Source organism: Lissotriton vulgaris, chromosome 2_1, assembly GCF_964263255.1.
Source record: "Lissotriton vulgaris chromosome 2_1, aLisVul1.2, whole genome shotgun sequence".
Taxonomy (NCBI): Eukaryota; Metazoa; Chordata; class Amphibia; order Caudata; family Salamandridae; genus Lissotriton; species Lissotriton vulgaris.
Genome location: NC_141687.1, coordinates 255,958,762 through 255,983,140, shown reverse-complemented (window position 1 = coordinate 255,983,140; position 24,379 = coordinate 255,958,762). Strand labels below are relative to the sequence as shown.

The 24,379-nt window shown below is 45.7% G+C and overlaps 1 protein-coding gene across 2 annotated transcripts in view; it reads left to right on the top strand.

The window, feature by feature from the left end:
- The first annotated feature begins 6,958 nt into the window (after positions 1-6,958).
- TADA2A (transcriptional adaptor 2A) overlaps positions 6,959-24,379 on the top strand; it is a 279,922-nt gene continuing 262,501 nt past the window's right edge. Inside the window, exon 1 of one of the 2 annotated variants that reach the window (XM_086954889.1) lies at positions 6,959-7,134. In XM_086954889.1, coding sequence (XP_086811015.1) covers positions 7,110-7,134 — 25 coding nt within the window. In that variant the 5' untranslated portion in view covers positions 6,959-7,109. The other variant, XM_086954888.1, reaches the window with a different exon arrangement.

The following is a 24,379-nucleotide window of genomic DNA, read 5'->3' as shown; positions in this document are numbered from 1 at the left end:
GGCCCACAGCATGGAAACAGCCATGACACACACTGTTTATGACGCGCTCAGAATACTAGACCAAAATAAAACCTGCCTCCTAATCCTCCTAGACCTATCCTCAGCCTTAGATGCGGTCAAACATGACAGTCTCTTAGATTTACTAGAACACAGAATGGGCTTATCGGGGGCTGTCCTAAAATGGTTTGCCTCTTTCTTAGACAGTCAAACACAAAGAATCAAGATCAACCAAATCGCTGTCCACAAGCACTGAAGTCACCCTAGGAGCCCCTCAAGGTTCCTCCTTATCAATCTATTCATGTTGCCCCTAACGGAAATTCTGAAACTCTCCAATGTTCACTACCACACATATGCTGGTGAAACTCAACTATACCTAAAAGTATCGTCACCAGATGATATCCGTTCACTCAATACAACTCTGCAAAAAACCCACAACTGGCTGACCAGAAACCACCTCAAACTTAATGCGCTCAAAACTGAATTCCTCCTAATTACCCCCCCCCCACCCCCCCCCCCCCCCCCACAAGGACACGTCGACATTGAAGACTGGATGAAATACTTAACAGTCTTCAACTTCAAACCACACATCATAGATTCCGCAAGATCTCTGGGAAACACAATCGACAAAAATCTCAACATGCAGAAACACATAGGTAAGGGGACCAGATGAGCAAACTTTAATATGAACATTATTAGAAACCTAAAACCGTTCCTCCCTGCTCACGACCTCAAATCAGCAGTGCAAGCTCTAGTGATACCAGAATAGACTATGGGTATACAACCTTATGTGATCTGCCGAGATCCAGACTGGCTCCACTAAGAGCCTCTCTCAACACGGCCACCGGCTCCATAAAGAACAACCAAATCACCTGTTAGACTTGGCATCTTTTGGAGTGTTTCCCCAAAGTTTTTGCTTTCTGACCTCCTTGTTTTGACTCTGTTTTTGCTGGTGTAGGGTTTCTGCGTACTTTTCTCACTGCTGATCAGTGGTAAGGTGCAAGTGTTCGCTGTGGTAAATTGTGTTATGGATTGGTGTTTCCATGATTGGATAGTTGATTTACTTGTTAGTCCCAAGTAAAGTGCACTGAGTGTGCCAGGGCCTGTGAATCAAATGCTACTTGTGGGCCTGCAGCACTGATTGTGCCACCCACGTGAGTAGCCCTGAAAAGGTAACTCAATCCCACCATTGCGGGGTCTGCGCGCAGTTTGTAACTGCCATATCGACTTGGCCAGTGCACACACTTGCCAGTCCCTTTTCTTACAAGTCAGCTACCCCTAAGGTAGGCCCAAGGCACCCCTGTGGGCCGGGTGCAGTGTATGTGAAAGGTAGGACATGCCATGGTGTGTGTGGCATGTCCTGATAGCGAATTACGGCCAATTTAGTTTTTCGCTATTGCAAGGTTACCTGTTCTCATAGAACAGAATGGGGAGTTTGTTTATAACATATTATAAACATAACTGGCCCGGGGAATTTGGTAGTAAAATAAAGTTTAGTATGCCTGAACGCAGAATCTAAAGATGCATCTTTTAGTGAAAGAGAATTTTACATTCTGTGTTTGAAAATACCACTTTTCGAAATTAGGTATTTTCTTGCTCAGTCATCCCGTGTGCCTCTGCTGGAATGTGGATTGCCTGTCTGGGTTTTGGATGACAGAAGGCCTGGGAGCAGGAGAGCCTCCAGATAGTCTAGGTGGGTCAGGAAAGGGCTGAATAGACCTGGGCTGCAATTGGGGAAGGGGGAGATTTCCTTGCACCTCAAAGGGCCTGGTCTGCCTCTGACCATGCAGTCTCCACCACCTGCCAGGAAATCACACCAGAATAGGCAGAACTGGTTCTGGTTGGGCACAGACACTCTCTGCCTAAGAGATCAAAGGATTTTGGGATATAAATAATGGGGCCCAGACCCCTGAACTTTAGAACTCTTTTGGGCCACGAAGACTGCCAAGAAGAAGAGCTGGAGAAGCTGTGAGGATGAACTACCACATTGCTGTTTGCTTTGCTGTGTTGGCCTAAAGTGGCTGCTTCTGTCTTGGGCAGTGAAAGGACTGGACTGAACTTTCTGCAATATACTTTTGTGAGTTTTTCCAAGGGTTTGAGGTAGAGCTTGCCCCCTGTTCAAGAAGTCCCAGGAACAACAAAGACTTCAAGCTCTGCTGCCTTCAGCACTGGGGACTGTGTGTTTTGTGCTGCAACAGAAGAAAAAGCAACCCGCACTGTCTACGATGCCGCTGCCGACTCCGTGTCCTGAAGGCACCAGTGCAACGCGACCCTGGTCTCACTGACAATGCCTGCTGACGCTGCCACCGAGTCGCTGCTTGCACCGCGACCTGTGAGCCCCGCACTCTGCACCGCTTCGCTTCACCCCGATGCCTTGGTATGCCCGTCGACGCCATGCCAAAGTCTACGCCCCTGCTAGCACCGTGGTTCGAGGGCACCGCTCGTAAAGTTACACAATGCACCACTCTAAACCCAGACCGCAGCCTTTGCCTACCAACTCCGGTGCCACCTACTCCAGTTAGTCAGCCGACGTCAGCGCTTCAGCAACAACGACGCCACTGCTTGTACCACGAGCTGCAAGTACCGCGACGAGCACCGCATTCCCTTTGCACCGCCGCCCAGGTCTCACCAACGACGCCATCTGATGCCGCCACCGTGCCGCTGCTCGCACCGCGTCCTGAGGGCACGGTATGCCGCAACGTTGCACTTCGTCCCGCAGCTCCCGCATAACGCCAGCGCTCCTGACTTCAACAGAGAGGAGTTCGATCTGCAACGCATGTCGCCGACGCCCTGCATTTCTAAAAGGTACTGTTTGCGGGTCTTCCCGACACCGTAGCTGGCCCGCGACGCCACAGTCAGCCAGAACTGTTTGGATTTGTTTGCTCACGACGCCGTGATAGCCCCGGACGCAATCGACATGAAGGAACTGTTTTTCAAGCATATTTTGATAACTGAAGATTTTTAAGTACTGTTTTGTGGATTTTTATTGTTTTTGGTCTTGTCTTAAGTATATAAAAATATTGGATATTTTTCTAAACTGGTGTGGTGTCCTTTTGTAGTGCTTTTACTGTATTACTGTTGGTTATGTGAAAATGCTTTACACATTGCCTCTACGATAAGCCTGACTGCTCGTGTCAAGCTACTATGGGGGTGAGCAGGGGATTATTTTAGAGGTGTAACTCCTTTATCCTGACTAGCGTGGTGGTTTCTGCCTGGCTTTGGCCCATGCCCTAGCAAACCAAACATCCCATTTCTAACATCACCCCTGATCTAAAGGCACTGAACTGGCCCCCTTATGAGACAGGAACGAACACATGTTAAAATTGGCTGCATGACACACAAAGCCTTGCACTTCGACACTCCAATGTATCTAGCCGATAAACTGGAGCTATCAGGCGGTGGCAGAATGTCGAGAAGCACCAGCACCTGGCTATTGAAACTGCAAAATTTCGGAAAAAGAAAACATACAACTGTACTTTCTCACGACTAGCACCTAGAATCTGGAATGCTGTGCCTCCGGAAATCAGAATGAACCACTCAAGCACTTCCTTCAAAAAAGAAGTCAAACTGCTTCTAATGAACAAATCCCTGCCACATCCCAACACTTGCCATAGCTAACCAAACAGGACTTACACCGGATTTTAAGGACCTATGGCTAACACACTTTTGAGTACCCCCAGATCCACTACTAATGTTTGTCATCACATATGCTTTCCCTACTATCTACTCTTATTTTTGTACCTAGTGTATCAATCTATCTATTTGATGTAGCATTTGTAAAGCGCTCTGATATCCTACCAAGGTCTAGTTTGCGCTATATAGAACTTTTAAAAAAAAATTTGCAAGCACTAGGTCTTGCATTACTGTAAGTATGAGCTATTGGCGTTGCATTATTATTTGCTGCGCCAATACCTCAAACTATCAATGCAACACCTATTGCATTGCAAATGCTTGTTTAATACTGCTTTCAGTTGGGTGAATTTGTCTTCGAGGGACGGGCATGTACCAGAATATCATCACCGAAGTGGAGAACCCACAGGAGTCCTGTCAGTATGCCTGGTGTGATGTCTTGGAATTCTTGAGCAGCACTTGATATGCCAAAGTTAAGGTGTTTGTACTGCATAGCCCTAGGTGGGCCTAGAACGTGGTGACATGGTACGATTCTGGGGCCAAGAGGATCTGGTGGTACCTTCATCTGAGGTCCATGTTTGAGAACCAGCACAATCCTGTGACCTCATTCATGTTGTCCCCCACCGTGGTAGTCATAACTCTCTCCTGCTCGATAGTTCAATTTGGGGTGTGCATGCACAGCTGCGCCTTAGCTGGCTCTTTTGGCTTGCAAGGTACTATGATAGGGGACACCCATGTGCTGGGACCATTGACTCTTTCAATGATGTCTGCTACTTCTAGCTTTTGTAGCTATTCCTCCACCTTCGAACTCAAGTGGAATGCCACTCGACGATGTTGCAAGACCACCTGATGGATAGATTGTTTGAGGTGTAGGTATTACCTCTTTTCCTTCCAGTAGTGTTTCTAGGCCTGTAATGTGTGCACTTAGTGGGAACTGTATCAGTTTAAGTTTGTCTGCAGCCTTGCAGCTTAGAAGTATACCTCTCCTCCCTTCATGAAGTACATCTTGTGTTGGGTGGAGTTCTCTTGGTATTTGATATCTGTGGTGAACACCCTTGCCAGGGATAGGTGAGTGGTGTTTCTAAAGGCATACACCTTGACTTCTGTTGGGTGGAGCTTGAGCTGTGTGGTCAAAGCCTTGAATAGCTCCTGCGCAATAATGTTGATGGATGCCCCAATGTCAATGAGTGCTGTTGTGAGCTGCCTTCCAACATGTTTTCAGCACTTTGGGGTGGTTTTAGCCTGGCTGCAGAACTGTTCGACCACCTAGACCATTTGTATTGTACCGTCCAAGTCATTGTCGTCTATGTCAGTGTTTTCTGCAGGCTCTGCCTAGAATCCCACTGTGCTATCTGCTACCCTCTGAAAGTTCCTTGACAAAGGCATTGAGTGGCAAACTTCTGCGTAGGCTTTAGTTTTCCTCAGGCTGTGAACTTCTTACCCAAGGCTGGGCATTCTCCCGTGTGTGGAAAATACCTCCCACACCATTGGCAAGTCTTTGTGGTCAGTTGTGGCCTGTTCTCATAAATAAATAAACAAATAAATAAAATAAATAAATAAATCTGGTATTTATAAAGCGTGAACTAATCACTCTAAGGGTTTTAAGGCGCGGTTGGCGATGTATTGGAATCTAGTACAGACATTTGGCAGAGAAGTGTTTGTTTTTCAACACCATGCAACATCCATAAAAACAGTTTTTTTTAGATCAAAACAGGACCTCACACATGAGAAATGGCAGGGGATCACAAAGATTATTTTCACTAATATTAATGAGATGCTGCTGTATTATGATAATTAAATCATACGTCACTATCCTTCAATATTAGATGTAAACGCATTTAGAATTTGGACGAGTGTGTCTGTACACTGTCAGTGCCATGGCCAAAGAGGGCATGAAAGACCTGGAATTGGGTCAATAATTCAAAGCAAGCTGTTATGAACAAGGGCACCCAAAATACGTTTGGCCCAGGGCCCCCGAAATCCTTATGATTTCCCTGCTCCCAATGACCACTGACGCCACTGATTCCCTCACTACCAACCTTTAACAGAGCCCCTAGAGACTCCATAACCACTCTCCCTCAGATGAATTTAGTTTTATAGCGCCAATCATAGCAGTGTAGTGTGTCAGAGCGCTTTACATCACACACTAAACAGAGATAATCAATCATAGGTGTGTAAATCAATGTATAGGAAATGTTACGTAAGACAGAGGACTACAAGGTGTAGGAGTCTCATGACATCCATAGTGGTAGACAGTATAGTTTAATAGTGCTTGGTCTGGAGAAGCACAATCTCAGAATATAAAAAGTAACTTCAAAGTTGGGGGGTTCTCTTTAATCATCAGAATTGAGTTCTATCCAAATTAACCCTTTTTTTTAACACAGGATAATGAAAGACTGGGAGAAAAAAATCATAATGCTCTAATCTTTTACTTGTAGTTTGCATGCAGCCTTTTGATGACGGTTAATAGCCCACTGGTCTATGGTAGGAGTTTAACTTATAAACTGCAGTAACAAAAGGATCTCTCAGACAAAAGCTGTAACCTACTAACCTATTTACATTATATGCACTTTGTGATCTGCATGGTACTCGTTCTTTGCATCAGGCATTTTGACCGACTGCGCTATCTTACCATGAGTCAAAACTTCCACTAGACAAAACTCCGCTATTTCTAGGAAGAACATTAATCACCCGAGTTAATTTGACATTTATGTTGTTGTCTAAAAATTGCTGGAGGCCAGGAACACGGTAGCAGGTGCTTTTCAAATAATTATCATACTCGCAACAAAAACGACGCCCAATCCAACGTCAGCTTCGGCGACGGTCTCACGGCGCACCGCCCAAAAATCCCTCCCTGGTTATAGCAGCACTATAAACGTAAATTCAACCACTACATATATCGTTCATCATTAATAGTATTGCTTATCCCAAACATCTTAAACCTGTCAGTCCCCACCATAGTTCCTGAATCGCTTTCAGCCCCGCCCATACACTTTCGTGCTTCCCTTAGCCTCGCTGTGCTTCATAGACAGGTGTTTTTTTACAACACAGTAATAGCAGTAAATGCGCATTAAGGTTCTTAACGCAGCCCCTGAAGGAGGTTCAAGTTTACCTCCATTTAAATGTGTTAGTTAAAGCATCGTTTCAAATTAAGAGAAATTTGGTCTCTCTCAATGAACGCTTGAAATATGAGTCGTTTTTCTTGTCTGGTACATACTCTTCAAGATGGCCGCCAGATTAACATTACTTTGTTGGTAACATCCTGTGTATCTTCTATGTTGCTGCTTTTCCCCCCAGTCCTATTTTGACCGCCCACACGTGAATGGTTCCCATGCATCTGATTGGATGTGCGCATGGTGGCTCTGTGACGTATGGGGCAGACGGCTGCGCACCGTTGCTCAGAGCTGTTTTGGTTGCAGTAAGCGAAATTGATTATTCGCCTTGTGGCAACACCTGTGTCAACTGCCGGACAGGAGCTTGTCATGGATCGTCTTGCCCCTTACGGAAGTAAGTAGAGGCTAAGAAGAAGGGTTACATGGTATGTAGGAGGCCAGTAGGTAACAGAATAGAGAACGGAAAGATGATCCTATCTGCAGGTGAGAAGTGGTATTTAGGTCTGTTCTGGGATTTGTTTTGGGATTGTGTTCTGCAGGGAATTAATGTCTGCAGTGAAACAAGGGGCCATGTTAATGTGTGGGGACTCAATACCTGTAGGGTTGTCAAGTGCTTTTAATGGAACTATAGAAGCCTAGGTACTCGCTATCTAGAAGTACCTGTTTGCTCTTGACAAGTGCAGGTACTATCCCATGAAATGTACTGCAGCTATAAGAAGTGCAGGTCCTCTCCCTTTCGAATAACAGAAGTACACGTACTGAGTAATGGACAATACCATCAATTTAAAGCGCTAGGGCTGTTGCAAAGAGTTTACCTTATTGCAGGATCTTCGAAGAGATGTAAGGAGGTGGGTTTAGGGTGAGCAACTGGCATGGGTGCAAATTCAGGACAGTGAGTGTAAAAATTCAAAACAAAGGATCAAAATTCAATACAAAAATTCATGACAGAAGGGGAGAATTCAGGACAAATATTCGGGACAAATGGTGCATTTTACACACATCAGAGGAAGTCGTGCAAAATTACATAAGTAAGTAAGGAGTTGGCCTAACGGCTAGGGCGGTTGACCTCGAATCTGGGGAACTGGGTACGAGTCTCGGCAATGACGCTGAACATCTGGGCAAATCACTTCATCTCCCTGTGCCTAACAAAACCAGCATTTGCAATGCAATAGGTCCCGCATTTACTTAAGTTTGAGCTATTGGCATTGTAAATGACAATGCCTTTTATTTATGTCTTCGTTTTAAAAACAAAGAAAAGGCATTGTAATTTACAATGTCAATAACTTAAACTCCCACAAATGCTAGACCTATTGCTTTGCAAATGCTTGTTTGCTTTTAGTTTGCCTAGTGGAAGCACGTACAATGCTTTTACTTTCTGGGCCATATGGTTAATTGAATGATTTGTGCACCCACACATCAAAGCACACCTGATGCGCAGACCTCTTTTTATAGACCCAAAGAGGTGGCCTCTCCACACCACCCAAATTAATATTTCATAGCCCCATTACCGCCACCAAAGCGCCTGAGCCAGGACTGGTAAATGTGCTCTGAAGTTTTAACGTGATTTAATGAGCTAAGAGACCCATGCAGTGATGTGTTACTAGTAGGTCACGGGTTCTGTTCTGCAGATATAAAAATGAAGCACTTCTTAAGGGGCACTACGAACGACAAAAATGTTATACCAAACTGAGAACTTAAAATTGAAACAAAAGGAAACTAACATGAAATGGACTTGAAATTCCAACTTCCTCAACGTGGTATACGGTGTTTTACTGGGGGGCTTGGCTGGGCTTCGGTTGCTTTGCAATAATAAAGTGATGGGGGTGGGGGCAGTACAGACGGGAGCTGAAGCTAAACAACCACGGACAGAAGCAAATGTAAACAAGAGAGTAGGAAAAAGCATCGAACCCACTGTCCAAGTGAGGAGAATCTTGTCAAACAGAAAATACAACTGGCCCAAAATATAAATTTGATGACAGTAATGACAGCCTTCAAGGGCATGGTGTACCATCTGCATAAGGGAGACTGCTTGGTTATATTCCTGAACAGAAATCACATCATGTGATCAGACTTTTTACTCTAGCACATGACAAATTAATTTAAGATTCCAACCATTCCATACATGACTGTACAGAGAGAAAGCAGTCTTTGCTTTATCTCTCCTACCCGGCTGATTGTAGCAAATTAGGTCAAAAGAAGTTGGAATGTCACTGTGTAGTTGGAGAGTAACTAGTAACATCTTCTACAAGAAACCTACAACTTACGTTACTACATGAGGAGGTTACCCAACTCCCGCTTTGATAGGCAGTACCTTCATTATAACAAGTGGCCTTTAAAGAAAGCACTAAAGGTTTCTAATCAGCGTAAGCTTGCTAGAGCTTTCTGCAAATTTGTATTAAGAGCCCTCAATCAGCCCCAAAGGGTGGTGATCACAGGTGGTGTCAGGGTGGGGGATGGATATGATTTGAATGAAAGACAACTCAACCGTCCTGCTATAAAAAGGCCACCGATCCGTGAACCCATATAGCCCTGCCTCTCTTCCTAAACCCTCCTCTTCGCCTCCAAAAGGAAGGGCTGAACTAACAGCACCTCCACCATACATTTGGAAGTGGATGGGTCATCTCACATTTGTCACCATGTGTTGTGTGGTCTGGCAATAAAAAATAAAGACCCACAACTTGCAAAGTGGAGCCGGCATAGGCCTTTCATCTAAGTGATCTGAATGGTATGGGTGATGGGCACAGGGCTCGGCTGGCTATTTCGGCACTCTGAAATTTCCACGGTAGGTTGCAAGCTACAGGACTGATTCTGGAGCAAGATGAGCAGCAATAAACCAACCATGTGAAATGGTCCATTCAACTCACAGCTTCCTGCAGTGAGGGGCTAGTTCTCTTGTTTTTGGGGAGGCTGTGTTTTCAGTTTCCAATACTGCCTGCAGCCACATAGGGCAAGGCAGGAGAAATCTGTGACCCTTTTATTTCCAAGGATTACCACTGGAATCCTGGCACCCAAATCTCCACCATTGTAATAATAATAATTGTGCATTTTTGGTGGCAAGGTTAAAGATAATTTGCCGTTCATTAAGAATTCCGGCTTGCAATCAGCAGTTTATGCATTTCTGGCTTTTTAGGTTTGACACTTTTACTCTTCATCAGGGTCCCGTAGTATCTAGAGTCTCCCAATGTTCTGTATGTCTTTGCTGGTGGTCAAATGCAACTGTACGGTAATGTTTTGAGGGATATTGGGGAGGTAGTGTGTTGCAAGTGTACAGTGGATGTCTGTAGATAGTTACAGTTGATGGGAGGATGAGGTCCTGACTAGAGCTATGTACCCAATGCTGTAGTAAAGGGAGTAGCTTGTCAATAAACATGATACTTTCAATCTACCAGTCTAGCTCCTGACCCATCTTTAGGACCATTTCTTGAAACTTCACAGGCCCAGCTTCCTTAACTCACATGTTATAAGTAAAGTTAGTGGTGCTTTGGTGCATCTAAAGCTTAAAATGCAAATACGAAGTATATATACAATCCCCTTGAAACCCTTGGCACATCACCAATCAGAACATGTGTGGCATAAAGGTAAGAAACACTGTGCAGCACTCCAAACAGTCTGCAGGTCATTGTCTGCAGAGTTGGCCCCTTTGCAAAAATGCTGCAAAAGTTTTGATTTCCATTACCATGTCCAGTGCAGGAGGGAATGAAACAAGTATATGACGAAAGTGCGAATTTATCTGCATTTCAATTATGTGGGTGGCATAAACATGAAATTAAGGAGGCTACACATTGAGGGGGAAGTTATTTCATAGTTTAATGACCATGTCTCTAAATCCCAAACGCTATGATCAAAATGTGGGAAATTGGCCCATTGGCTCTAGTGGCTGCAATCATGGGTCTCGTTTTTTTTGTGCTATACACCCCCTACTCTAAGTACGGACTGCTGGAGCAAGTCAACACAGATGCAAAGAAAACGTACATTAGGCCCTGCCAATCCTATCTACAGAGGACAATCCGATTTCTGTACGTCTCTTGTGATCCATCCCCACCCCTCAAAGCCCACAACCTCACATGTTGAAGTAAAAGCTGCACTTTCAACCTTCAAAGTGCCCCGTTGCAATGGGAATTACGCTGCACCATGGGGTTCTGCAGCTGTCGCAGGCATCCTCGCCTGTCACATCCACTCCTTTGAAGGCGGAATGTCTTCTCTGGAACCGTCACCACTGGAGCTTTCAAGCTGCTCGCATTGCCAGTGCAGAAGAACATTCAGTGTCTTCGTTCCGCTGTCCTTCCTACTTACACTGCCTTCTGCATCCCTGGCGTCTGTGCCAATGCTCCAGACTCAACCACCCCTGGCAGTATCTTTTGCGCGTCTAATTGTTTTTGTCACGTGTCGTGCCAATAAAGAACCTGGCTGGCGTTCTAACACTCATCGAAAGCAACTTAAAGGGGTGCACGATTTTCAGACCACATGGAAATATACAGAACATTCAAGTGTAAGAAAAAATACAAGTTTGAAAAATACACTCTGCTTTAAAGGAGGACTGATATATGGCAGAAAAGTACAACCATGTGTGCCAAAAAATGAGCAATCACCCAATAGAGACACCCAAGGCAGCTGCAGGAAATGGAACTATGAAGCCACTCGAATTAAAAGTAGTGAATGCATACCAGCAACCTGAAACTCTAGCGATTCTGGCATGTCGGAATCCCAGCTATGGCTAAATGCACTGCGCTTACAACATCGCGGGCGCACTCTGGAAGTCAGGCAGCCTTTGTTTGGACGTGGGCGGGGCCCGTCAAAGAAACAGGAAGTAACCGCCGAGGAGGACGTCCGGAAACATGCAGGCTCCACGCTGAAGTCCCGGGGCGCTTCAGAGAGACCGGGCGAAAGAGCAAGGGCAGACTACATGGCAACAGAGGCAACACGGGGCTCCCAAGAGGTGAGGAGACCCCTGCGGCGTGCCAAATGACGGCCCAGGAACCTGCACACTGAGCCGGTAAGTGAGAGCTTGCAGGCTGTTAGAAGAAAAGTGTGCGCGCGTGTGTGTGTGTGTGTGTGCGCGAGTGTGTCTGTGTCTGGTGTGCCTGAGTGAAACTTAAATACTTGCGTTTGCATATTGGAGGCACCTGGGTAACAGGCACCAAAATGAAACCTCCACCCACCCCAGAGCATGGCCTCTGGTGAGGTGACCGGAGCCCCTGAACAAAAGCAGTTAGCCTTGCAAATGCTGTCACTGGCCCATTCCCATTCTGTGTGTGATAATTAGGCCAACATACACCTGTGCCAAGTAGGGGAGGGGCTGCTGTAGGCCACTAATCACAGCAGGAGCGCGAGCTGGCCCTTGCAGTGAGAGTACAGGACTCTCAGGCTGCTTGCAGGGGGCAGCTCGCTCTAAAGTCCAAAATTACATACAACAGGCGTCTGTGAAATAATTCTTTACGGACAAGAGGCCCAAATTATGGGCAGACCGTGAAATTTACGGACGGTTGGTCACCCTAGGTGGGTTGCCTATAGATTTGTGTGGTTTTGGTGGGAAATTGCTGACGGGGAGTCACTATAAGCCCTACCTAGGATGGGGCTCTGCGTATGATCACGTAAAGGAATTGGGTGCGAAGACTCAGTGATCAAATTAATTGGAAAGGCCAGTGTGAGTAGAGAGCATAGTATTAGGTTAGGGTGTGACGCTGTTGAGGGGGATACCAGTAATTTGCAGTTGGCGTGAAAGAGCAATGGGAGTTTTAGGTGAATGAAAAATTTCCTAGCTAACGAGAAGGAAAATTTCAATTCTATTAAGGACTTGGAGGTGAAGATTATGCATAGCTTTCGTCATTTTATTTGCACAGCAGTTCCAAGGAAACGTAACACCACAATCATTAAACAAAGGACTACACAACCCATGAACCATAGGAGGGGTAGTCTCCAAGGCAACTATTGTCTAATCAAATCACAGACCATCATATATAATATCGTGCCGAGGTTAAGCTGGGCCATTGCTTCATTCAAACTTTGGGTCATTTCCTGAAACACAGAGACACTTCCGTTATCCCATTCTTCAGTAAACTGAAAACTTTGCAATGATCATGAATACGGGACACTATGTGGAAAACAAATTTTCAACAGTATCAAGATTCAATGAAATTGACATTTCCTCAACAAGAGAACATGAAATCAACAACTTATTGAGAAGCACAGAATCATATCGCAATGACATCCACTTTATCTCAACAATATTACCGGAAGCCACTACTTACTGAGAACGAAAGACTCCAGGGCGGGAAGAGATTGAAAAAAGAATCTCCGGGAGGGATAATCCTCGCCTCCTAGTCTTTAATAGCATTGAAACTTTCCTTCTCGTTAGCTAGGAAATGTTTAATTGTATGGCAGGACGGAGGCGAGGATTATGCATGTTCAAAGCTTACTTACGACTAGAGACACCACCCCCGAAATGGTTTTAAAATAAAACTTCTTGAAGGTAGAATCAGTCGACCAGTCAGCCACATTCATAATATCTTCCAGTCTACCAGCTACCTGAATGGCTTTTGATGCCATAGCACCTCTAGTGAAATATGCACCGAACGTCCGCACATCCACACCGTCCTCGGACATAATCCATCATACCCACCTGGTAATGAAAGGGGAGGAAACCGCCCTGAAAGGCTTCTGCAGGGCGAAAAGCAATTGTCTCTCCCCGGGAGAATGGATTTCCAAGGTCATTTCCTCGTACGCTTTAATGCACCTGACCACACACAACTTGGGGTGTTCCGGAAAAGACGGATAAGATACTGACCTGGTATTGGTCTTAGTTCTTCGAGGTATAGAAAAAGTGACCCCTTCTTGGGTAAAAACCTCTGCTGTGATGTCCAGAGCCCTGACATCAGAAACTCGTTTGCAAGATATGAGGCATAGGAGGATGGCTAATTTAGCTGACAACTCCTTACAGGACAGATATTGGTCATCTTGCCAACTCAAGAGAATTCTCAGTACCTGATCAACGGCTCACAGCCCCGAATATCTAGGCTCTGGAGGTCTAGGAAGTCGGATGTCCCACGCATGTTCGCTCGCTAGTTTACCATCAATCTCACAATGCCCTGCAGAGATGGCTGAGCAAAAATAATTAATCATTCGATAAGCCAGACCCTCATGGGACAACTGCGCTAAGAAATTCAGAATGTGTGTAACTCTTGCACCCATGGGATCCACGTGTCTCTCCAGACACCAACAATGCCATTGTCTCCAACCTGAGCGATACCTCTTGACCTGATGCCCATGCCTGCTGGATGAGGTTTGAAGCGTCTGAAGAAAGTTGCTTGTCTTTCCAGCGTCCCCTGAAATTTTCCATGCCATGAGATACAAGTGCCCCTGAAGCACCAGAGGATTAAGGTCCCGTTTGGGATCCTTGAGAATGGATGGGAATGAGGGCAACCGTATTGGACAATCCCACAACAGATCTATCATTGTCGGGAACCAAGCTCGAGCCCTCCAAATCAGTGTGACCAAGACTATGTATGCTGCCTGAAGGAGAACCTAAGCCGCTTCTATGGATATCATCATGAAGGGGGGAAATGCAAATAGGTGTTCCCTTGACTAGTCTTGGAGAAAAGCGTCCACTGCTGAAGCTTCCGGGTCCAGTCTCCAGCTCACGAACAGCGGAAGTTTACGGTTCAGACGTGAGGCAAAGAGGTTGAGACTGCAAGGACCCCATCTGTCCATCAAAGCCGCGAAGACTGCCCGATCTAGCTGCCAGTCACTGTAATCTGAGAAGTTCCTGGAGTTCGAATCCACAACCGTGTTCTGCAGTCTGGGAAGGTATTCCGCCGTCACCGAGATCTGTCTCTGGAGGCAATAGTGCCAGAAGTCTTTTGCCAGGTTGGGCAAAACCGGAGAGCGAGGGCCTCTCAGGCATTTGATGTATTGTACCGCAGAGATGTTGTCCATCCTCAACAAGATACCCTGTCCTTGGTAAGGGATACCACCACAAAGGATCCCGCCAGCAACTCCAGACAGTTGATGTGCAGCTGCAACTCCTCCTACGACCATCATCCCCCCTGAGAGATTTCTCCACAACGGGCTCCCCAGCCTAGTCTGCTTGCGTCTGACTCTATCACCAGGTCCGGTGTCGATCCGAAGATCGTAGGTCCATTCCATTTCAGGTTGCCATGTGCTCGATCCACCACCTAAGCTGCGTCCTAGCCTCCTCTGTCAGGGAAATGATCTGTGAGTAGGTAAGGCCCCTCTGTAGATGTTGAGCTTTTAGTCTCTGAAGGGCCCTGTAATGTAATGGGCCCGGGAAAATGTCCTGGATCGATGAGGATAGAAGACCCACGATCCTGGCGAATTTTCTCAGTGAAATGTTGTCCATCTGGAGAACTTAAGCGAGTTCCTTCCATATCTTGTTCACCTTTACCGCTGGCAAGCTCAGGAAGGCTGAGACTGAATCTATGAGAAACCCCAGAAACACCATCCGTTTCGCTGAGAGTAGTTCCGACTTCCGTGCGTTGATGACAAAATCCAGGTCCTGTAGTAATGCAATAGTCATGTTCACGTTGTAGGAGAGATGTACCAAAGAGTGACCCATGATACTGATATTGTCTAAGTAGATGATCATTCGCACTTCCCGCTCGCGGAGCGTCTCCATCACGAGCGCAACAGCTTCCTGAAGCACCACAGGGCTGAAGAGAGTTCGAATGGCAGGGCTCAAAACTCGAAAACATGGTGTTCCCGGCGAATTGAAGAAATCTCCTTTGAGGAGGGAAAATGGGAACTGTTAGGTATGCATCCTACAGATCGAGTCTGACCATCCAGTCCCCCGTAGAAGGATATCTTGCAGTAAGTGTATCTCCTCTATCTTGAAGTGGCGATAAATCATCCACTCGTTGAATTCCCTCAGATTGATTACCGGTCTGAAACCCTCGTCTTTTTTCTGTACTAGAAACAGGTTACTGAGGAAACCGTTTGGATGAAGTACCGACCTGCATATAGCTCCTTTCCTTAAGAGTTCTGAAGTTTCGCACTCTATCAGGTTCTCCTCCTCTGCCGAAAGCACCAGGGGGCACGGTCGCACCACCTGTGTGGGGGTCCCGTATAATTCTATGTGGAATCCCCTTACAGTCTGTAACACCCTTGTGTCTGTTGTTATTTTTCCCCAATTGTGCAAGAAGAGAAGTAGTCTCCCCCAGATCTTGAGGTGGAAGGAAGGGTAATCCTTACCATCTGGTCCTCCAGGAGCGTAGGCGCCTCCTTTGTTGCATCGTCCTTTCCCTTTTCCTGAACCTCTGCTTCTGGGATAGGTTCCTTGGCGGCCATCGTTCCAGCCATTATTTCTCCGTTGACCTCTGTTGGAGGGGACTTGCTGGTGGACGCGACCGGAGGAGCGACCCCTACCTCGTCCGGTCCCGGCAAAAACCCGCCCTGGAAATATCTTTTTTATGGAGGCCTGCGCTTTATCCAGGGCTGAAAAAGTGGTCACAAATTTATTTAGCTCCATAACAAAAGGCTCCCTGAAGAGCTTACACTGAGCTATGGACCCCGCCTCAGAGGTGGCCAAGTCCCCCAACTTAGGATCGATCTTAATAAGAAGGGTCCATCTTCTTTCCTCCGCTAGGGCACAAATCACGTTGGCTAACAGGCAAGTTGTTTGTTGCGCCCAACCAGCCACAATATCAGTGGACAAAGGGGACCTTGACTCCTTTGAACGCTCCGCCAATTGAATAATCTGGGTCGAGGGCCCTACCACGTCCAAGAGCTTGTCTTGGCAATTTCTCCAAGACCTATCCATTCCTTTCTTAAGATCCCTCATATACTTAGAGAGAAAAGTATACAGTTTCTTGTCAATTTCTGGCGTGTGTGCCACCTTCCTGTGTGGGGCATTCTCCCCTAATCCTGACCTCCCTTTCAAGGGGTTGACGGATTTTCCCCACCGCATACTCTGCCACTTTGACGTCAGGGGTCCACTCCGCCGACCTAGGATGGTAAATTTGGTTAGGCTCGAACATGTCCGAGTGGACCCCGTCCCCAACCGGGGACTGAGAGGAGTGGGACTCTGGAATCCAGGGACGCCCGAGTCCTTATCCTCATCGAAGGAGAAATCGTCCTCCGATACACCCTCTCCCTCTAAGGGAAACCCACCATCGGGGTCCACAATATTGGTGACAGCATTGCAATTTTCACCAGGCTCCTCCTCCTCCTGGCAGGGTGCATGCTTTAGCGTTCGCTCACTCTTGAGGAAGGTCTCCGTAAGTTTATCAAATCCTTCCAAGTGCCCCACGTTACACTTAACATCCCTTTTATTCCCCATCTTGGAGCTACTGCGACCTGCAACCGCCAGATCTGGGTCACTGAACACCCCCGGGATGCTTTCCGCCAGCTTATCAACTTGATCCCTAAGAGGAGCCACCGCCCTAGTAATAGCCTGAGAGAGGGCTTGGTCCACTGCTGGAGGGAGATGTTGGGGGGGGGGGGGGGGCATTCCTCCTCCACTTCCTTGCAGGAGGAGTAAAAATGGTCTTCTGAAGAAGACCTGCAAGCAGAGGGTGTGAGTACAGAAATACGCCTGTGAAATCCTTAAGCGGTACAAAAGGGGGTGGTGATGGACGGAGCATCTGAACCAATCAAACACTCGCACCCAGTCAACAGATCTGGGTTTAATCCATCATCGTTCTTTAGTCCACTCTGCCACCCTAGTTCAGACATGGCCATATGCAAATCAGTCTGACCCTGTGCCTAATGGGAACAGTCCAGCCCGAACTGCCAAGCCAGGCCTTCCCTGGACCGGAAACAAGCTTCCGAGGACCGGTTTCTGGCATTTCAGCGGTCTTCAGCCCGGCTTGCTTGAATCCAGTGGCAAAGTGAGCAAGGGACTCACGTCTGAGCATACCCTGCCAACTTATGGCGAACAAAGCGGTACAAAAGGAGGTGGTGATGGACGGAGCATCTGAACCAATCAAACACTCACACTCAGTCAACAGATCTGGGCTTAATCCATCACCGTTCGGAAGACGGCTGATATCCAGAAACCGGTCCTAGGATGCTTGATTCCGGTCCAGGAAAGATATGGCTTGGCAGTTCGGGCTGGACTGTTCCCATGAGGCACAGGGTCAAGGCTGATTTGCATATGGCCATGTCTGAACGGGGGTGGCGTGGAGTGCAAAAAAACGATGAATTTAGACCCAGATCTCTTTACTGGGGTGAACGTATGACATTGTTCTGCATTCTGTCCATCAATTGTTGTTTTTGCATTTGTCACCCCGAGTGGGATGGGTATGCTCAGACGCGAGTCCCATGCTCTCCACATCACTGGAGTCAAGCTATCCTGGCTGAAGACAGCTGATAGCCAGAAACCGGTCCTAAGATGCTTGATTCCGGCCCAGGAAAGATATGGCTTGGCAGTTCGGGCTGGACCGGAGTCAAGCTATCCTGGCTGAAGACGGCTGATAGCCAGAAACCGGTCCTAGGATGCTTGATTCCGGTCCAGGAAAAATATGGCTTGGCAGTTCGGGCTGGACTGTTCCCATGAGGCACAGGGTCAAGGCTAATTTGCATGTGGCCATGTCTGAACTGGGGTGGGGTGGAGTGCAAATAAACGATGGATTTAGGCCCAGATCTCTGTACTGGGGTGAATGTATGACATTGTTCTGCATTCTGTCCATCAATTGTTGTTGTTGCATTTCTAAAATCCTTAAGGCAGCCCCTTGGCGCTTCAACAGCTGGGCTTTCCCCGCAGCTGTTATAAGAAAACTGAGGTGCATTACCAATTTCCACCACAAGGTGGAGCTGGACACTAACATGGCCGTGTGGGGAAATCACCGCATATCAGTGTCAAAATTATGGTCGGAAATCAAGTGGACACTAAGAAGTAACCGGATTCCTAAACGCGCGTAAAGACCGGCGGGAGCGCTCACTTGAGCCAGACGCGCCTGACAGGATCTCACCACGAGCAGAGCGCAGAGCGTGAGAAACTGCGAAGGGGAGAACGCGCTTGGGCTAGAGCCTGCTGCGCGGGGACTATGGGACATTGAAACAATGTCAAGGCAATTATTTTAATAACGTGCACACGAAACCGCTATGCAAAGAGCAACAACGTCAGATTAAGGCAAGAATGTAAGGAATGCACTTAACTGACGAGCAGTGAAGAAAGAGGAAGGGAAGTCACGATATTATATATGATGGACTGTGATTTGATTGGGCTATAGTTGCCTTGGATACTACTCTCCTCCCCCCATGGTTCATAGGTTGCATAGTCTTTTGTTTAATGATTGTGGTGTTACGTTTTCTTTGAACTGCTATGCTAATAAAGTGAGGAAAGATATGCATAATCCTCACCTCCGTCCTACCATAGAATCAAGAACAAAAGAATGGTTGGTAGGAACTAACTTGATTCTGTGAACCAAAATGGCATCTTTGGAGACTAGTGTAGTATAAGATCTATCAGAGAAGATCTAATTTTGTACAGTGAGTTTGGAGCCGTTGAGTCGGAGGATGCCATATGTCCGTGTATGGGGATATTATTGGCATACTTAAAGAACATACTTACTGTTGCAGCTGTAGTTTGCCATCCTCAGGAGAATGGTTTGGTTGAGTGGTTGAACTGGTGATCTTGGTGAGTGTATCCAGCTGTCATTGAGTGGGGGAATATATTATAAACATGATATGAAAAATATGTTATCCATTCTTCTTGTTAAAAGGAAAGTGGAATGCACAACCGTTGCTGCTGTGTGGATGTTAAGAATGGATAGTTCTGGAGTGAACAGACTCCCAATGAAAGGGTAAAAAAAAAATTCAAGACCAGTATGTGCAATGAGGTCCAAATTAGTTTGAAAAAATAGAGAAAATCATTTTCAGTGAAATGTTACATTATCATGGTGTGAACTCCAGGTCTGTCCCAGACTTGAAGGGCGAACCGCGGAAGCCTGCATGCCTGCTCTAAGACTGTTCCATTTATTTTCTGACCAGGAATCTAAGCATGGTCCACTGAGACTCCATTTCAGTAGCACTGGCTGCTACGACTATCTTGGATGCGGTCGGATACATGTCATTGATAGCCTTGGAACTTCAAATGAAAGTGAAGAAGCCAATTTGCGTGAGTGGTGATCAGATCACACGTGTATTCTCTTTTCATGTATTGACTAAGGTCGTTCAGATAAACGAACAGTGGCTTCTCCACAGTGCATGTGGGGAGGGGGGAGGTGTTGCTGTTTGGGGGGGCCCTCAGCACAGTACACTGACTGTCAGTCAGACCCTCCAGCTTTTAGCGATTTCGCCATAGGCCCGCCATGCCCGCATTCCCACTTTATCTGCCGCAATAAAAGAAACAGTCTCCTTTGCGCTTTGTTTCCTTTTCTTGAAAGTGCTGTATTTCTTGTGCCTCTGTGCATTTTCAGGAGTGGAGCTGACGGGGGGAGGGAAAGTGAAAGCATGCGATGAGCGCACTGTGTAACGCCAGCCGACAGGGACAGGAGATGTGCACATCTCCTGTCCGTACGCGTGCACATCTCCTGTCTGCGCGTGCCACCTCCTGTCTCCCATCGGCAGAGAAACCGGCAACTATAGGTCTCGCCAAGGCGACAACGCATGCGCTGCGTCGCTAGGTGAGACCTAAAAAGGGCACTTGGTGAGAATGTGTTTCAGAGAAAATTTTGCATGAAGGGTGCCTCCATATGGTCAAGCTCAAAGGAAGTAATTGAAGTGTAAGCTAATTCGGTACTATTGAAGTACAGAAAAAAAGTGGAATGTGAGGAAAGTCTCAAAGTGTAGCGAGTTAGAACAACTGATTGGAAGGAGGGTTCGAACAGGGATGATGTGGTGGCTGATGTTTAAAACCAAAGGAAGGGCAGTGTACAGAACAGGAAAAGAAAGACCCAAGAAATTAGAAGTTTATGTGCATAACTGATGTTTAAACTAAACCTAGACATTGACCATATTAAGACATGCACTTTTTTTTCACTCTGTTGTATAAGTATTGTTGTATTGAGAAAACATGTCTCCACTACAAGTATGGTGGTGGGGTAGGGAAGCGCTATTGTCCGCGACACGGGTGACTATAGAGCTGTGGGACAGGGCGTCAAGAAAGATCGGTTGGCAGCACACACCGTCGAGACAGACCCCGATATAGCACTGTACGTGGTTACGGGAACTACATAAGCTGAGAGGGTTCAAAAGGTGGGACGTCGTAGGTATTTTGGCATTGGGTGATCTGCAGAAACAGAGAGCTTTGAAATCCTTTCAGATGTTAAGAGAGGAATATGGTTTGCACCACACTCTGAAATACGCTCAAGTACGCCATGCCTGGCAGACGGAAGAGATGCTCTCGGGCCCCTTGCCAGTGTATGCTCCACTGGAGGGACGTCTACTACAGGATCAGGTCCCGACCAAATTAGTTTCTTTGACTTGCAAAACCCTGCTTAACAATATGCCTTTCGGAATGGTGGAATTGAAAAGTACATGGGAATCAAACCTGGGGGAGATGGGTACACTTGACTGGGAGACTGCCCTGATGCACCCTAGGGAAGTGGCAATAAAATCACAGCTCCGACTCATCCAATTTAAAATTCTCCATAGAGTTTATTATGATAGGTATCGCTTGCATCAGATGGGACGGGCCAAAGACCCTAACTGTCTACGGTTTGGGCATGCTGTGGGAACCTTTTATCATACCATCTGGGACTGTGGGGTCCTCCGGAGCTAATGGCCTACGATACTGAGAGAGCTTGGTGAGATATTGGATACGACGCTACCATTGGAAACTAAATTAGTTTTACTGGGGATAACTAACGGAGTGGATTTGACCCGACCCCTTTTAATTTGTCTAACACTAGCCCTAGTGCTGGCTAAGAGGGCCTGGGGAGCTCCAGATCCCCCGAGATTAGACGACTGGAGGAGGGGAATGGACATGCTTGATATGTTTCTATGGTTTGAAAATGCAAATAAAAATAATAAAAAAAGTATTGTTGTATTGTTTCATGTTCTCTATGTGGTTCCTTTGCTTAAACGTTTAAGTAGGATATGTTGTATTCTATTATGAGGCATTCATCATCTGGAGTTCCACTGTTCTGTGGACGTATTCCAGAACTAGCAAGACTGGCAGTTAAAGAGTAAGCTGCCAGGAGTTACTCGGATATTTATTTTCTCATCAATAAATCTCAAAGTTCCGTTTCAGAGGCACAGCCTTCTTAAAACTCACTAGTCATTCAGCCCTATTCACAAAGTGTGTTAACTCGTTAAATTACATTGGCATTAAATAATAGAAATATATATAACTTACAATTATTTCTTAAAGTAATTAAAAAAATTCCCACCCACAGTAACATTGTTATTTTCTATAATACAGTTTAACTTGTTTTGAGTTAATTTAAATAATTTAGTATTTTTTAGCAAGTTTACATTTTATTTTTAAATTAAGTTTGCTACTTAAAAAAAAAGATATATACCCACACACATACATACAGGCTCCGAATTCCTTTACACTGACGAAGGGATTCTATTCCCGAAACGCGTTTGTTCTGAAATAAACTTTTTGCTGAACTACTGCTGCTGTACCCGAGAGTGCTGTTTTTCCTTAAACCCGGCTGGGTATTGTAAAGGAATTCGGAGCCTGCATGTATTCACGCGGACACCTTCGCGTCACAGCACCCGCTTTGGAGAGTGACTCGTTTGTTTGGTGTTTTTGGAGCTATATATATATATATATATATATATATATATATATATATATATATATATATATATATATATATATATATATATATATATGTTATGTATTTGTGTTTAAAGTTCTTTCCTATGGAGTGTTATTTTACGTCCCTGCCTCTATTATGTTGTAACGTATGTTGTAGTACCTGTAAGTGGCTACATGTGATGCTTGACCTGCTCCAAGGCTGGACTGGAGTACATATGCTATGGTTTTGCCACCTTTTGGGCAGTAGTAACTTAGAAGTAACGTTTGTGAACAGCAAATTGCTTTTTTTTGTGGATGGGTGTTTGTAGTAGCCTGTCCCTTCCTAAACCTTTCTTTCACCCAATCCATTTTATTGCAGATATTCTCCATTTTCCCACCACTCCGCCTGGTTCCTCCCATATTTACCATTAAGTAGTAAACGTACGTGTGGAGATCTCCCCATTGGACAAATATACGAGGTGGAGGTGTATAGAACAAGGGGCAAATGAGGATAGATGACTGAATGACGAAAATAAGGGGTGAAAAACTGATAAAATATCTTACATACACTTGCTAAAATGAAGGAATTGATAATAAAATGGATGCAACAAAGAAGTTAAGAAAGAATTAAAGACCGGTGATGGGGTAGAAGAAAGATAGGGTAGATGAAGACACATTTTTGAATGATGAATGACTAATTTGTATAGCACGAACGTATACCCAAATGTGTCAAGGCGCTGCAACAGTTGCATGGTATGGTAGGAGCAATTCTTCAGAGGTCAGATTTACAAGGTAAAAAGCCAGGTCTACAAGGCCTTGGGAATTGGGAGATGTGATTCTATGCCATATATGCATAGAGGAAGAGTGTTCCAAAACGTGACCACTGCGATAGAGAAAGGTCTTCCTCCCCATCGTGACCTCCTATATCTCGGGACAACCAGCTGATTGTTATTGGCTGATCACAATTGTCTGGTAGGGACCTAGCTGTGAAAGATGTGCCTGGTTCCCTCTGGTCCTGAACTGTGTAGTGCCTTATGCACAATATTCAAGGCTTTAAATGGAATTATTTTTTCTGCTGAGACCCAGTGCAATTTCTTGATGGCAGCCGAAACTGAATGACATTTTGGAACATCTAATATCAGTCTTGCTGTCGCATTCTGCACCTATTGCAGTGTATTGATGGAGGTCCTATTTATTTCTAAAGAAAGGGCATTGCAATAATCCATCAATGATAAAATTATTGATAGAGCATCTTGCTTTTCTGCGGTTAGAAAAAGAAATGGGAATATCTTTCTGAGGGTTCTTATTACCCAAAAGCAAGAGGGCACAGTCCAAATAACCTAGTGATTGAAAGATAGACTGGTGTCCACTGTGACACTAATATTTCCTGCTGATTTTTTTTATTTTTATTCTTTTATCTGATTTTCAACACATTAATGCATGTTTACATTAACACAATTCCAGCACATATTGTCAATCACAATTTACAATACACAGAGGTCTCCTTGTATATACCCCCCATCTCTATCCTAAATTATTTAGTGAGCATCCTACAATTACTTTTCTTTGGGACATCAAGCTCATCTAGGTTTGCTAGTAAGTATTCCCTCATCAGTTACAGTCCTCTGTGTACAGCCCACCTGTCCCAAATGTTATCCCATTTCCGGGGGCAGCCTCTGCGCTGATACACCGCCTTCTCTGTCAAGCAGCACCAGTCAAGATCCTGTTCCCGTTCTGTCACTGTTGGTGGCTGCGGCCTGCCCCATGCCCCGGCTATATTCTGTTTCGCAACCATGTCTGCTAGCATTAACCATGTTTTCATATATTTTGTCTAGTTGTCTTCTCCTGTGATACATAGAATGTGCCAGCGGGCTTCCAATGGGACGTCTTGGACATTCTAGCCAATATGGCACCCCAGTATTGTCTTAACTCAGGGTAGCTCCGTACTGGGTGAAAGAAAGTACCCTCTTCCCCACAGCCTCTCACACATGCA